The 18,005-nt window shown below is 32.4% G+C and overlaps 1 protein-coding gene across 3 annotated transcripts in view; it reads left to right on the forward strand.

The window, feature by feature from the left end:
* Nucleotides 1-18,005, forward strand: part of LOC105449919 (Kv channel-interacting protein 1) — a 127,614-nt gene that overhangs the window by 102,273 nt on the left and 7,336 nt on the right. For all 3 annotated transcript variants that reach the window (XM_011689380.1, XM_011689379.1, XM_011689378.1), the window contains 3 exons: nucleotides 3,795-3,983; nucleotides 9,138-9,211; nucleotides 17,567-17,779. In XM_011689380.1, coding sequence (XP_011687682.1) covers nucleotides 3,795-3,983; nucleotides 9,138-9,211; nucleotides 17,567-17,779 — 476 coding nt within the window. The remainder of the gene's footprint in view (nucleotides 1-3,794; nucleotides 3,984-9,137; nucleotides 9,212-17,566; nucleotides 17,780-18,005) is intronic.

Below are 18,005 nucleotides of genomic sequence, written 5' to 3' on the forward strand. Positions count from 1 at the left end.
GATCAATTTTAAAAAAACATAATTAAATAGCAAGAACTTTCATAATTTGCTAGCTTATTTATGTTTGTATCGCGCGATCTCTCTCTCCAGACCATTCAGAATCACGCGATTTATGAAGGAAATGCATGTACAAAAGCCTATCTCGGTCTCTCTGAAATCATTTACAAACAGCTGAATACTCTCATTCAATTTGCTTGCGTATAATAGATTCCTGCGGGATCACTGTCGATGAACGCATTGACGGAAACTCCAATAGTTCAGCCTTTCATCAAGAAACAGAGACCGATGTGCATCCTGCCTATCCAACGGCAACGGATGCACATTCCGAGAGGAATGCCTTTCATCCCTTGCACAAATTCAATATCTCGAAAGAGGAACGTCGAAGTCCCCACAATTCGGTCTTCATCTCAGCCAGACCATCGTCCGGAATGAGACGTAGGGTCGAACGGATGTTGCCTCGCCGTTGACCCTATTTACGCTCGGTCAAACCGGCCCTTTGCTTAAAGAGAATATGACACGAAAAAGGAGAGAAGTACGAAAGCAACCTCGTCTAGATTAAATTTGGAGTTTTTTTCCTCTCTGCGATGGTCAACATGTTGTTTTTACAGAAAATAAAGAAGTAGAAGTAATATTTAAAATTCTGCGGAACTGAGTTGCTAACTGAAGAGAAAGATCCGCTCTTATATTAAATTAAAAATTGTTATTTTTGTTGTTTTATGCCGTGTTTGTACGGTTCTCTTATCGTGGATAATAATTATGAGGCGTGATAAATTGTAGCGACGTAACTGCTACCTAATGATTTAGATTAAAAATTTTTCCAATTGATTAAAATACTTGTTTTTAGAAATTTTAACAGCGATTTAACAGTGGAAATTTGCAAAATTCTCTGACGTAAGCGTATTCTTCTTAGTTGATTTCACGCTGTCATAAACTCCCAACGAAATTACTGAAGTTGTAATACAAATACCCACCAGATGTTCTCTTCCCGAGCATTTGTTATTGTTCTCTTCGCGCGCGCGCGCGCGCGCGCGCGAGAGAGAGAGAGAGAGAGAGAGAGAGAATTTCGCACCAATTTTCGGCGTGTCTCGTTTGCCCTTTATTTCCTGCGTCACATTTGTCTGTAGATCGAATCTGAGAAATCCAGTGCCTGTCGGAACAAGACAATTCGATTTAAATTCCAACACACTGGATTACTTTCCCGCCTTCCGACTTACGGTAACCTCGCCTGTGGAAAATATAACAGTAAGCTTCCGTGTATGTGTGTGGAAGCGATGTGCAAAAATATCTCTCTTTTCGCCCTGATCTTCCGCGTTGTATGAGAGCACGGTATCGTATGCACGATACGTTTCGATTTCCACTGTGCACTTCTACGCGCGGCAGTGTTTCACCATGTGGAAGGAATTTATTGCGAAATCACTTCATTCAGGTCGCTTATATCGGATGGAATAACGAAAATTCGTTTTCCATCTAAAAAAATACAATGCAAAATATTTTCATCGCATAAGTCTAACAATGTTCTTTCAACGACATTACAAAGCTATTATATTCTGTCTGTTCTGAAATTTCTGAATTCTATTCGGGTGTACATTTTAACAATTAATTACTTATAGAAAATTGTTCAAATAATAGAATATTTTTTATCATTTCTTTCTTTTAACTGCATGTTAATGTTCTTTTTGAATAATCGGCGTGGAAAACTAAATTGCTAATTATTCAAATATCTCGTTTATTTTGAGAAGGTAATATAAAACTCAATTTTATATAAAAGCTTGCCGAAATTAATACACTATATTGATTTTTATAGTAATTATGATATTGCAAATTTGTAATTGTATTGAACTTGTGTTTCTTTTAAAATAAATGAATTATATATACTGTACGAGCAACGTCTTTGTATTACAGAATTTTTTCTTGTAAATGTGAGCCCAAAATTTAAGATTATTACATACATTTGAAGAGAAATGTATGTATATTTGCTATTTCATATTCTACGACGCATATATTCAGTGTCCTCGTTTATCAAGGAATTTATATTTTTTTCTCCTCCTACATACTCGACAGAAAAATTGTATTTAAATCTTTTATTTAAACTTCATAAAAATAAAAAAAGAGAGAAATATTTACATGAATTTTACTTTCTATTATTATTGCAATTTTTTAGTGACAGCAATATTTGCGAAATATAGTCCGTAAATTTGTCATATGCTGCTTCGATTGCCAGGTTGGCAAGCGATTCGAAAATTCACCTCAATCTTTGATCTCGTAACGTCGCGACGTTGAATGAAATCTTATAAATATTGCATGAGCCGCATGAGATATAGAACGGATGGCTTTCAAACTACAAGGAAGAGCAATTTTTACAAAATCTCGTCGAGCACATCTTGGGGTTGCTCGCATCTCGCTTCAGTACCGGTCTCATAAACGCTGTGCTTTACCGCACCGAAGGTCATTCCACATTCAGGTTTCTTAAAAGTTCGACGGCCTTTTCGAGAGATAAAAAGGACTATCCCATGGGAAATAAGGTGCAGTAATGCGGCACCGTCACTCGCATATTCTATGAAACTTTATGAATTGCAATACATTCCAAAGATTTCGTAAGCTACTACACGTTTCATTAATCTCTGCGACAGCGAGAATTAAATAAATATAAAAAAAATCGGCGTGATAAACCAAAATTTTAGTACAAAGTATTATATGAAATTCACGAATTTGCCCTTGGATAATGAAGCAATTATTTCAAATGCTTTGTTCTCAAACTCAATCATAAAGTTAACGTAAATGCTGTTAAACTTTAATAGACACACCAAAATCTAATAGGTTTTGCACTTGCTGCATGCACAATATACTTAAAACTTGATTGCATTTTTGAAATATGCATTGTTCTAACAAATATAAATTATAATTTTGAAAATTTTATTATACGTTAAATATATTTTTATTTAACTAGAAACAAATAATAAATTAAATATTAGTACCTAAGAATAAATCACGGAGTTCGAAATTTCTGTGTGACATAACACTGTACGATTGCAATATCACACGGGAGTTTGAATCTTGCAATTCAATCTCAGATTTCTATTCGCGACTGCAATGTGTCGTCGAATCCGGGCTTTATATACCCACATCGATTGATGTATCGCACATTGAAAAAAAAAGAGAACTGAAATATAGTAGCAGGGAAGCGATGTCAAGTTTTATCGGATTTTGGTGCGGCAATAACGTCTGAAAAAGATAGGTATGCCGGTCCAGGGTTATTTCGCAAATTTTACATACTCAGTTCTCGTATATGACAGCAATAAATTACAAAATATCTACAGTCTATTCTATATTATGAAACTTTATACTTATTTGTCTCTTCTGTTTATGTGTTTGTGATATTGGCATTAATAATAACTTAAAAATCTCTAAAAAACATTAAATATTTTCCTTCGTTGCGATATTATTTAAGAATATAAACGTAAAAGTTAATTGTTACTATACATTTTTGATTATTTAAAAGATTAAAAAAGATATCGTTTGAAAGATGTATTCATTGAATGTATTGTAGAACGGTATAGATTTTTTGTTGAATAGCTTGTTCCTCGTCCATTTTATAAATATCACACCGATAACTGCGCTACTCGTATCTGCTTCTATAAGATCTCCCGGTAAAACGTAGTATTTCGTCTTAAGCTTTCAGCAAAGTTCTTTAATCTTGTTAGAGCTTTCTATCGGTTCGACGGATTCGCGATACATGAACGGAATTTGCCGATTTCTTTTCCGTGATTAACACGAGCTCTGCTTTTATTTCACAGACTCGGAATACGAGGAAGAGCAAATACCGAGGTACAGGCCAGACTCCTTAGCGAGCCTTTGTCGAGCGACCAGATTCACAGAGGCTGAACTGAAGAGGATATATCGCGGCTTCAAGGCTGAATGTCCTACGGGAGTCGTCAGAGAGGATACTTTCAAGTGCATCTATTCACAGTTTTTTCCCCAAGGAGGTGAGGTCAGATTTCAGATGTAATAATTTCTCTGTTGTGACAACTGATTACTAAACAATGCAAAAATTAAGTTGTTTTTAATAATATAATAATTGAATTAAAATACAAAATACGTAAAACTATTAAACACGGCTTTCTGTTCCCCTATTTTTTAACTAATGAATGAAAGTATTTAGCTAGCCATTACATACATTTTACCACTTAAAGCTGGTAATGGAAGAGAAAGTAACAGTATCATGTTTTTACGTGGTATGCGAGCATCTCTCGTGCCAGCCGAATAGAATTTTTCTCCTACAAAAAATGCGAATATACCGTATCACGAGATAGATGCCATGCGAGTAGAACTTTTACGATGTAGTTAAATATTTTAACAAAAAACGTGCACATTTCTGATTATTGCGGAAAGTCATATTTTGAAAACACCAGATTGTTCGAAAAATATCATACAAAATTTAATGGAAATGTATTACTCACACATTTGTTATAATTATCTTAATATAAAATTACAAAAAGGAAGATAGTGAGAGAGGGGGGGGGGGAGAGAAAGGAGAAAATATCCGTATTTTTAATTATAAAGATAACATTATTACATTTTTACGTAGTCTATTTTTCTATTTAGTATTTAATAAATGGTTTAATGCATCTTGCAATAGAAAATTAACAACAATAGCGTTTTCTATTATTCTTTCCAAGTACATGTGTCTTTAACAAACACAAAGATTTTTATCTAACGACGCGGAAGAATTTTCCGGAAACTGAAGGGATGTTTATTTTGCCAAAAGAACGACGACGGATATAGCGTCCGGTTTATTTATTCGCCGCGCATTTATTCGCATTTAAATTTCCTCGTTGCGACGGCAGCATCGGGGATGCGTCGAAAAGCATCAACATGAAGAGGGAAAGAGAACAATCCAACAACCGGGAGTACTGCGGCCCTTCGCTGAACGCGGTTGCAGTAGCCATGGCAACGCGAACTCCCCAGATCAAAGTGGCACTGCGTTTCAAATGTTCGCTTTTATCCGCGTGAGAGATATGGTTATCCATGACTACGCGCATACCGCGCATTAACACGATGAAATTCGCATTTTCGGAAATTACATCCGTCGCACCGCATTTTAACTAAAAACAATTAACTTCGCCGTGATATGGGAACATCAAGTATTACAACCACTAAATATTCGTTACAGCTTCTCTCACGATTGGCAAATTGTTTGCTTAATTAATTCGAACGATTCGTTGTTACATGGCTTTATTAGCCCGACGTTCTTTAATTTCTGTTTGTTGAAAAATTAAAATATTTGTTTAAAATAATCTATAATATAAATGCAAAATAAAAAAAAAACGAGACCGTAAACTTTTCAAAGCAGTTGTAAAAGCTCACAGTAGCGTAAGATGTTTAAAGCTTCCTATTGTCGACAAAAAGCCAGATTTCATACCCGCAGGCACAATGTCGATTGATATCATGATTTGTTTGCCACCTGACGTAAAAGAAGGGTCGATCGCAAATTTACGAGCGATCAAGACCAAAATCCTTGAAAAAAGATCTCCGAACAGACGACGCTTCAGGCATCCGTCTATCTTCAACGCCTACTATTTTACAATTTACAGCAATTTATGTTCCTCTTTACCGAACGGCGTTGCATCGTGTGCCGACAGAAGAGATAAATACCGTACTGTATAAAACTTTTTTAGAAGAATACAGAAATATTGAAAATATTCCTTTGAAAAATATATTAATTACGAATTCTCTGGTACTTACACAATTTTTCCGTCAAAAAAAGAAAAGCAAAGTATGCAATCGAAGTTTCCACCTCCTTTTAAATTACAGAAAGAACATTTTGCCGGCTTATTTATTGCGCTTTGTTAATTAAATATAAATCGAGCAGTTGGGCAAGCAAGGACAATACAGAACAGCGGCATGGTCATTAAATTAAAGGTTTCAATTAGACCCCATTCGTAATGCTGCTTTAGATAGTTTGCCCACCGAGGCTTTTGTTAGCCATGTACTTTTATTTTAAAGAAGAAAAATCGAGGTAATTTTCTACTGTGACTTTCATTGCGTAGAAATACGGGATATACGAGAAATATAAGTACGAATATTCCGCTATCGCGTCTCAAAAATTATAAAAATTTTATAGAAGTCTCTTCTTTATCTCCCGTGTATTTATTAATGTGCTTTCTACAATTGAGATCTTTGAAAAAAAGAATCGTTTAAAGAAATAGTCATAAAAGCTACCGCAATAAATGGTCGATAGGGCCCTTCTTCGCGACCATGTCCTTTATCAGGGGTAGACATGTTTATACTTATCTAAAACCCTTCCGGCAAAACCCAAGAGGGTAGTCGAAACTCGCGCGTGCAGTTCAGCACGCGAAATTTATACCTCTGATATCGAATACGGGGCCGACGCAATAAAGGAACATTACGGAGATCTCTGCCTCGACAGTCAAAAGTCGAATAGGTGAATTATGGCATCGCGATAAATCTCACTCCTCCACCCGAGATAACGATTCACGATTCGTATTCGTTAGTTCAAACAAAAGCGGAGCAATTCGCTTGCTTCCTGTGCTTGCTTGATGTATTTTCGAAGTAATACATCTCTTCTCTACGTCTTCAGATTTGCGCAGCTATGTACGGCGTCCTAAAATGTAGCTGTGCATTCACGTATGAAGAAATTTGAAATCTGAGAAATAGATCTGAATCTCTGAAATATATGAAATGTCTGAAATATATGAGAAATAGATTTAATATTATATGAGAATATATTCTGTTTCTTTCTAAAACATCATATAAATATGTAGGAATTAACAATATCATGGCAAAACATAATTTGCATAATATTAACATTTATGTACGAATGATTAGGAACAGGATTACAGCAATTGCGACATAATCGCGTAAAAATTTTAAAAGTGGAACAGTCTGCTTGGTATTTGATATCTTGTACTTTCTTCTTGTACATGAAAAATATTCTCTTGATAAAACAAGTCAGATAATTTAAAACATATTATACATTGTCCCGAAGATAGCTTTATTCTGTGCTCAACCGTATATATATATATATGTATATATACATCGTATATGTACATATATATATACGATTGAGCATAACTTTATACGTTGTGCATGCAGGATTTATAGATATATATGACTCAAGGTGTGAAATACGTGACCCTTCACCCGGAGATTGCAACTTCGTAATTCTCCGAGGACGTTCCGATAGTAGTTGTGTGCGCGGAGTATAACTATGGCTTATCTTCCTTATTTAACAGTGTGGTACGCAACATAAAACCTTATTAGATTCTATAATCATCAAGAAATATATGCAGAGTTATTTTAATTATACATTTGCATTAAAATAATAGATATTTTTGCATCATACAAATAAAATATATTTAATTAATAATTCAATTTAAAGAGCCTTGTTATATGTAAAGCCTTGTTTATATTATAAAAAATTTATTCTTTAATTTTTATGTCAATCTGAAGTATAGGGAAAGATGTATTAATTCGCCAATACATCAAATTTTAAAGCGATACAAATAAAAGCATACAAAGCAATACTACATTTTAAAACGACTTATTTTAAAAACGACTTATGTTTTTGCATTGTTTAGTAATTAGTTGTCACAATAGAGAAATTATTACATCTAAGATCTGATCTCACCTCCTTGGGGAAAACATCGTGAATAGAATGTACTATTTTTCTTAAAAAAAGTACTTCTTAAACAAGCACAAAGAATATTGTACAAAAATCAAATAAAAACGTACGAATTTTCATGTAACTTAATCTTATTATTGCAATGTTTTAATTATCTTTTGTGTATCAAAGTAAAGTATACGTACTTTCAGTATATTTTATAAGAGTTATGAACATTTTCAAGTGAAGACAATTGATTTTCGAATTTTGCATTTCTCTACGAGTGAGTTCATTTTCCACGAGCACGTAGTTCGCAAACATTACGGAACTTAGAGAACAAGTTAATACACTTTACGTCCCGGTCTTTCGCGATAAGCTCCCGATGACGTCTCAGTATGTCTGAAGTATAATGAGAACTGCTACAAATTTTCAAGCGAATCCTTTTGATGAGAATCCAGACCCAAAGTTCTTACTTATAATAGACAATTCGAATTTGATATTTACCACTCTGCTGCAATATCCGAAATACGTCTCTTGTTATAAGACAATTTTCAATAGTTGTTATTTATGTACATAATAAAAAGTATATGTTATTAATGTTATTAATGTTCAAATTTTTTTATTAATATTTTTGACTTATTATTTATCAAGAACTATTTTTTAAAAGAAATAGAAAAAAGGGAACAAAAAATTATTTTAATTTGCTTTCCCTTTTATTAAAAAACTATTATAATGAAAGAAGTTTTCTTTTAATAGAATATTGATTAACTCAATAATTTTTGCTGTTGTAATAGAAATTTTGATATTCAATATGATATTAATAATTAATATTTATACAGTATAAGCTTGATAATTTTTAAGAACAATGAGCCGTAGTAGTGGTAATCTTCAACAATTAACAAATATAAATTTTTAAATTCGCAATTAAGAGAAACTTTCTTAGAAATTGCTGCATATATGCTATACTTAGTACAATGGCGGCAGGACATCGCCGCTTTAAAAAGTAGTATGTCTTGTTCAATCCTTTTGTCAAATCATTATATGATAAATCTTACCGGGAATAGTAAAAGAGGTGCAATCGGCACAGCACGGATATATATGATGTAATAATTTCTGTGTGTGACCTATATAAATCTCCATTTTATATTTGAAGTATTCGCGTTATTTCGACCGGAAGTTATTAACATACATCGATGGATATTCAGTTTACGATCTACAGATTCGACGGTCTCTGTAGATTTTTGTTCAAGTCCATTACGTATATGTATATATATCTATTGGCAGATTGAAATGCTTTTATATTATAACGGTATACTTCTGTTTCCTTACGAAATCAATATCGAGAAGTATTCTGGCTTCAATAAAGTCGAACCAGTGCAGAAATTCAAGTATTGTTTGTTCGCATATCCGATGCGAGTTCCTTTTCACGAAATACAAATTCTTTGTCTTGGACCGAATTCTATTTGAATTGCTTTAATTTTTAATTCTGTAAGTTTAAATGTTTGTCTTCTTGCAGCCAATACAAGTCAGTACGCCCATTACGTTTTTAATACTTTGGACCAGGATCACAGCGGGCTTCTCAGTTTCGAGGTGAGTTTATGCATTGCATATATATGAAATTTTAATCGTTTTCTAACGAAATTTAATAAGACGATTGTACATCATTGTATTGCACGTAATATCTCGCAGTTTTGCAACGCAAAGTGATAGTTGATCCTTTTTTCCGCATAATTTGCCTCTTTCTTTGTCCTCTGTGTGAGACCGTTTTGCATATTACTTTCAAAGTTGTTAGCATGCATAAAATCACTATCAATCTCATACTCTATATTTAGTTCTCCAGGTCAATGTAATGCAGATTAATATTTAGTTCTCGAAGCAAGACATGTATCGCGATATACATCTCGTAAAATGTACGCAATGAAAGCTAAAGAATAATGTTATTTACAGTTCTAAGTATTTATGACTCTTTTCAAAGTTTATGTTTTCAAAGTTTTTCTGTTGTTTTCCCATCCGGACATCTTTTAATACCGTCTTTTTTTCTTTTTGTTATTAATATTTATAGATTTTCTGATATCTAAAAAATGTAGCAATGCAAAGAGAAACGTCTTGTCCAAATCCTTACCTTGCACTCGGTAATGTATATGTACTATTTACTGCATTTACTAAAACCGGTTAAATTACGTAATAACTTAACCACATTTCTCGTATATGGGACTAGCGGTAATTAGCACATTAAATATGTAAATTAAATAAAGCGGCTAGAAATTAGTAATGTAATTAGCGCCTGATGATTTTACGGGTAACTTTAGCCAGTTAAAATTATTAAATAGAAAAAAACATGTAATACACTAATTGATATTTTAATTTTAAAAAGAATTTGTGTAAAGTACGCAATGTATATAGATGCAAGAAAATTTATTTTATTGCATTATTTAATTTCTTTATTTAATATTCTTTTATTGATAAAATTTTATTATTGCTGCTATTATAATTGTCTATTTATACGTTTAATTAAAAGTTTAATATGCGTTATATATTTTAAGTAAATATGCATTGCAAACTAAGTTAATTAGACGTAACACGAGCATCCAACATCGTGTATTTAATTAAGTTTACTAAGTGACAGTTTATTAAGTGACAGTTCAATCATTCGTCGCTACTTGATATCAAGTGCTGAAATCGATTTGCGGATGAATACAATACGGATTCATTTAAGACATTAAAGTTTTGGGAAGTAATAAGATGATAGAGAGAAAGAGAGAGAGACCGAAGTCGTCATAAGATAATTACTGGATAATGCAATTCTCTTCCGGGCCACTGAAGTGGAATTGTGCTTTGTATAACTGAAACTGTGCCTTTACTTCTTTGGAAAATCATTAGATTTAATGTAAACTTTTCTCTTTCGTCTCTTTTTTTTTTGTTGTTACACGTGATAAGATTCTCACGTTAACCTTTGATATTCAGCCGTGCTTAACTAAGTTAACCTACTGGAATCTCTGTTGGTGGACGTGTTCCCCATTGAGCAGTATGCAACAAACTTTCAGGACAGTTTTCATCAGTGTTATACAGTGGGGGACCGTAACGATGAAAAGTTAGTGCGAATATACATATATTTAAGGACTACACGCGAGTTGTTATCGCATGTGCTTTGATCTCAGACTAATTTTCACGTTGTCACTAGGATAATAATAAAACATCATTTTCTCAAGCGTATCTACATGTTGATAATTTTTTTCTAGTAAACACGTTGATCGGATTTTATGCAAAATGCACATATTTTTTATAAAGAAAGAGAATAAAAGAAAATTTATTATATTTTATTTTAAACTCTATATCATGAATTTTATATATATATATATATATATAGGTATATGTATGTAAATTGATATATAGAATCCAGAAATAAGTTTTGTACAAAAGACTGAAGACAGTATTTAATTGTTACCTAATTTTTTGGCAAATATGAAACCATTTTTTTTAAATATAATCCAGAGATTTTTCTAATTTTAGAAATATTACTCTCTTCTGTTATTTTCTCTAGTTTCTATGTCACTCTTCATATTTCCTTTTTATAATGTATACGTTTATCTGCTTCCATTTTCTGAATTTTATTTGTAATATTGCTGACATACAAAGGCTTCTATCGCGACTTAAATCGCATTATACGTTTACACTCTAAGATCTGCAAGCGCGCGAAAGAAGGATTACCATTCTTCTTTTCTCGAGATAATACTTTACTGGAGTGCACTCGCTCTCGACGTGTGGGCAACAGGACCTCCTCCATCTTCGAGGTTCCTTCGGCTCCCCTTTATTCTTCCTCTCCGTCCACTTATCACTGCCTTTGAGCGACGACGAGAAATCCGGTGACCATAAGATTTAATCGCATTGCAGTCGAGAAATGCACATGCAGCAATTTTTATCAGTTAAAATATTATTGTAAAGCACGTAAGTAAATGTAGAGTTTCTTAAAATTCGCCAATCTTAATCAAACGATCGTCTAATAAGTATTATGTTTTAATCAAATGTATATTAATTCTAGAATTGTATAAATTAATATGATACATATTTCTAAAAGTAGAAGATTAATGAAATTTATATATAAGGAACATAATATATATTATATAATATATATTACATAATATTAACATAATATTTATATATATAGAATATATATATATATATATATATGGAACATAATGCCTAATAATAAATTAAATAACACTTACGAACCGACATGAAAAATATATGTCCGTTTCCTGCGAGCCTAAATATTTCATGTTGAAATAATAAACTGTTGTTCGCTAAAAAATTTCTTGCTTTCATAATGAACACTCGCACACCTGGAAATTTTTTAGTTTTTACTGGTATGCATATATGTTTCAATCGTTTGTACGACCAACGAAAAAATGAATTCAGAATCACAAACTGCAGCGACGACGAAAATTGTCTGACTAACATGCAACGGGGTAAAAAGGAAGCGTTCCGTTGTTATAGCATCTGTATGAAAAAAAATGCGTGCACTGTGAGTAAATCTGCTTTAAGCAGGATAGAAAAACGAACGTCACCGGAACTTTTAATTAACTGTGATATTTCTCACAAAGCTCTCTTTCTCTCTCTCTCTCTTTTTCTCTTTTTCTTTTTTTTTTTAATATGACTCATTCTACGGCAGACTTCCTCATCCTCCTTACTTTCTAACGTTGCAACGTTCCCTACGGATATAGCGGCGATTTAATCAAGCGGCCTTCGTAGAATTTTAAAAGCTAATTGCGATTCAGTTTTGCGAATTTATTTACGTATTTTGCAAGATAAGCAATACTGTTAGTACGATCAATTACGGTGCGTATAAGTAATATGCTTTATTCATCATAATACATCTCGTACTTTAATAACGTTGTATATCATGTCAAATTATATTAGCGATGCAACCATAATTTAAAGCAAAGAAATCAAAAACTTCTTATTTTATATAGACTACAAAAATTTTTAAAGGAATTTGAAAAATTTACGCAAATTAAACAGTTTTTATTTATCTTATTACTTATCTATAATTCTGTGTAGATCCTCGTGCATCCAAGTAGAATGTAAATTATTAAAATTTACCTTTTCATTTAATTAGAAATTTTATTAATTAATTTTATTTAAATGTTTTTGAAACTTTTTTGTTACATGAAGTTTTTATACATCTAAACTGTACGTTACTTGATTCTTAAAAATGGATATCAAGCTTTTTTCCGTTATAATTAGTTAATTGAAAAAGCTAATTAAAGATAAAAGATTTTATTAAAGAGCACTTTAACTGATAGTGATTAAAAGTTATGACAGTTGCAGTTAAAATCATTTGCATGCTCTCTGATTACATGTGGATCTGTGCCAAGCAGTTGAAAAGCATTTTCATGTAAAATGTTGGGATACCTGTCAAACACAATTCCATTTAAATTCATTAATATGAAAATTGAAGGATAAGAATTAAAATAGAATTTACTGATTATTCTTAGAGTTTATCACTTAAAAGCACTGATTTTAGAAAGCTGTGTGAATAAAATAATAGATCTATTTTGAAAAATCTCTATTTGAAAAAACTGTGTTACATGAGAAATATAATACAGCTTTTATTGTGCGTGAATTAAACTAATGACATGATAATGGGAAATTATATTTGCGATAAATGAAAACGAACGAATAGTCTACAAATAATTTTGCAAAAGATGTATGCATACGATATAAACGAACAATTCGTTTTCAGTTTAATGTATCTGACAAACATTGTTAAGTTGTATTCTCAAAACAAGCGCTTTTGTTTTTTAACAAAACTGACAAAATTAATTTATTTTTAACTTTTAACAGGTTTTACTGATATTGTGCAATAGATGTTTCTACAGTATTTAATTGACCTCTTTTCCCGATATATTGCCGATGAGTCATATTATAGATATAATATCTATAAACATGAAAGCAAATCTTTACTCTTTTTAATTAAACATCATTCAATTACAAGTTTATTCTCGCAACGTAAAATTCGACGATTTCGAAATTGTACAACTGGTAATAATGATTTATTATTCTTAGTCTTTATGAGTCTATAAAGTTTTGTCTTAATAAAGATTATAAATTTTAGCGACATTACCTTCTTCAAACTATATCTATAATTATTTTAAGTGTATCAAATCTTTAATATACGTAACATCTTCTGCAAATATATCTGCAATATTAGGAATATGAGTACAATGCGAGAGTTGGTCATAAATTTAAAGTTAAGAAGTAAATTATTTGAAGTAAAAATAATATATTATAATTCTGTTGATTATAGTGATTTTGTTATTGTTTTTGAGGCATGGTAAAATTTGCCAAATCTATTTTATAAAGCTATTACATTTACGAGGACAAAGTCCTCGAGGACAAGTAGTATGCCGCAATCTCGAAGTTTTGGAAGATACAAGTTTTTAGAAACAAATCTATACATTTTACAAGTTAAATATATGTACATATATTTAAAGAACGGTCGCTGCGGTCTTTAAATATGCGTCAAGTTCCTTCATTGTTTATAATCCTCGATTAATTCAAAGTTCTGTTGCCGTTTCCTGACTCTCGACATAATCACGACGACCTGGATCAACAATCGATATTTATTCGGACGTTTCATTGTTTGGATGGTCAAGACTAGGTCAGCCATGTATAAACACGCTCGTATAATTGCAAACTTTGATTTCCTATCAAAGTAATGCTTGCATATCGTATATTAAACGTATATTAAACGTATATTATCTTCATATCTCTGCGTGAGTCGACATGCAGTCTGCAATATAGCAGCTGACTTATAATATCATAGGAATTCCACAATTATATTATAATAGATATGTAAACCAATTAGAATTAGTATAGAATATAATAATAGAATTAGTATAGAATATAATAACATGCGGCATAATTGGCTATTAAAAGATTTTTCTTGATAAAATTTTCTTGAGAAATGTGAAAAGTTTGATATCATAATGTGCACATGTGGAAACACGTAAAACAACACAAGGCGTGAAACCGTGGATTTTGACTGTAAGTAAGATTAAGTGACGTCAAGTATGATGTATGTCAGGGTTTAGACCTTCTAGGAGAATTTATACAACATTTGGCGATTTCTTACTCCCCTTGTACTACGTCATATTTTCTTTCTATCGTAAGACGTTAGCCTATTTTTCAATATTCAGTTTCAAGCTGGTATCGAAAAAGATAAGAGACATGTGCTTATTAGAGTTATAAATTTTTTAAAATTAATATATATTAATGATAAAAATTCTTGCAGAAAATATTATATTGCATTTCAAAATTTCATCAAGAAAAAATCGCATACAAAATCATATAGTATATTATATTAATATAGGTACTACAATTACATCATTAATAAAACCTATCACTTGATATGTATTTAAAAAGAAAAGTCATTAGTTATCTAATATGATTTTAATTCTATAAGAATTATTTGATAAAAATGATTAACAAATATATTTTTGAAGACTTTTTAAGATATTTATATTATTTTATATTATGTTAAATTTTTATGTGCGTCTTCTTAACTGTTAGTGATATAATATATTAGAATACACCAACATTATTATTACACATATAAGAAAAATAGAAATTGTATTTTTGATATTTCAGTTTTTACGTAGATTTTTTTATTTTATTCTGCTCTCAGCATCAAATTTTATTAACGTTAATCACTGACATCTATTTTTATATTTTGTTCTCTCATCTGCCTGATTTTATTTTATTCTTTGTGACTGTTTAATACAATTTGCTGGGCTAACAGCTTCAGCAATTACTCTTTTTGATCTCACAACGAGATATTAACAAATAAAGTCGAGGATAATACATATAATTTTGTTGTTTACCACAATTTAAAGACAATATTCATTATTTCAACCATTAATATACTTTTCATTCTCGATACTTTTTACTTTGCTTTGTGATTGGAGTTTATTGTAATTATGTCGTTGCTTATATTTAAGCTTAACCTGTAAAGATGAGTATTAAATTTTCCCACTCCAGTATTTTTTGTCGTTGCTTATATTTAAACTTAACTTGTAAAGATGAGCACTAAATTTTCCCACTCTAGTATTTTTTTATGTACTCAAATGTATGCTACCCCATCGACATTGTGTTTTATTTTATTGGAATCAAGGCCTACCAAATGTAATTAGCAAAGTGGCTTTCTCCATAAATCGTCCGTTCGGAACAGCCCTGAGAGATTACCCGCGAGTGGTATCCGCGCAATAATCGTTTCGCATAATTGCACCCAAACATTATTGCAAGATTAATTAGAATATTTTATATTCAAGGGAGGTCACTTAAATGTGGCGAGACAAAGGAGCGCAATTATTCTATTCACAATTCAATTTCTACTTAATTCCTCGGTTCTACTATTTTTCCATCCGCTCTGCCGCTTCTAGCGGATAATTAAAATCCGTCGTGCGAGTTTTAATTAATCGTGGGGATCTATCACGAGCGAAAGCGCAAATATCAGACTCCGTAATTACGTCTTGCCGCGCCGCTACAAAGGCGGCTTCCAAATGTACTCGATTGTGACAATACGCTGACGTATTTCTCACTCCATGACGAACTCGAGTTGGTATAAGTAGCACGATAGAACCAGGCCGCAATTCTGTTCTAGCTTATAGTCAGCACATTCGAAATTCCGCAGACGAATTTCCATAATAATTGTACCAGAAATGGACGCGTAGCGCCGCCAGTCCTATTACTTTCCTTGTTAGGGCTTTACTTACGCGTCTGATGTGTGTCTATATCTCGTGCGCAACGCTCTCGTGAACTTCTCCGCAGTTTCACACGCTTACACGCGTATATATTAATACGTAGCGGGATTTCTGCGTTGCAACTTAGCTGACTGATAGCGTAGTTTGTCTCCTACGAGACAACGAGTTACACGTCGTTACACTGTCGCCATTATTTGCCCAATTACCGTACGATTAAATTTAACATCCTTCCGTGTCTAAATTGCTTTTGTGCGAGCGACCTATTTCACTGAAATAGCAGTTGTCCAATCTTTCTTATTGCCACGCTCTTTTTGCATGACAAAATTTGCATGCGAACGCGTTGCCGCGACGTTAATGTGAATGCAAGAATGCACTCAAGCTTGTGCTTCCATCTAATTTTATGTTACATATGATTTTAAAAAAAATTAATATTATTACAGCTATGATTTTGATTAAATACTAACTTTTTCAAAAATACATTAGGAGGAAAAAAAAGGAGTTCATTAAATATACGGATTTATTTATCCATCTGATTTTTAAAACTTCTATAACATTGTGATTGTAATCAACTTTTTTTATATTTTTTACTCATGTTTATTTAAATATCTATCAGATACTTCAGCTCTAAAAGCAAAAAACATGGAGTACGTATACAATACATAGCAGAAACAATAATGCTTCAATAATAAATACATGATGGAACAATCGCATCTCTCGATCTCATATAACTTAGTAGCAGGTGCTGTAAGTTGCATAAACCACATGACCACAAATCTCGTGCGGTATGTGCTCACATCTGTACGTTTCATTCCAAGTTCGGCGCCGTACCGTTATTCAGTCGCGACAAGCTAGTGCTAAAGTTTACCATCCCATTCTCTATTAGTGTTATTCGTTTAATTACTACGCAATTAAATGCAACTCTAATCATCCTCACGCGGAAGTAGAATTGCTCCGTTGCTTGATATACGGTATTCTGAATAAATATCGCATAGAGTAAGAAGAAAGAATTAAAGATAAGCGAAGCGAGAGATGGGTAGATTATAACGCTACGTTAATATGCATATTTACAAAATATCAAGAAACACGGTAGTATCTTGGGTGTCAAGTACATAAATGTATATCTTGAAATATTCTATGGCGACGTGCCACACTGCTACGGTCAATACTGGTTTTTATGTTGCAGGATTTTGTTACGGGCCTGAGTATACTATCTCGTGGCTCGATAGACGAAAAACTTCGTTGGACGTTTTCTCTTTACGATATCAACGGCGACGGCTGTATCACGAGGGAGGAGATGACGGACATCGTGACTGCCGTATACGAGCTGATGGGAAAATTTTCTGATCCCAACTTGGACCATGAGGGTGTACGCGAGAAGGTGGATCGGATGTTTCAGGTAGAAAAACGAAAATAGATTTTCAAATTGCTTGTATTAAAAAAAAAAATTAAATTTTTCGCTTGATACATTACAATTTAGTTGATATTAATGCACTGAGAAAAAAAATTTGTTGAAAAACGAAAATTTGTTTTATTTTACCAAAATATTTAGTTCGATACGTTCAATCAAATGTTACTACGATGACACGAAATAATTTGTTGCTATTATAAATAAAATACTATTT

Source organism: Wasmannia auropunctata, unplaced genomic scaffold, assembly GCF_000956235.1.
Source record: "Wasmannia auropunctata unplaced genomic scaffold, wasmannia.A_1.0 LD336071.1, whole genome shotgun sequence".
Lineage (NCBI taxonomy): Eukaryota > Metazoa > Arthropoda > Insecta > Hymenoptera > Formicidae > Wasmannia > Wasmannia auropunctata.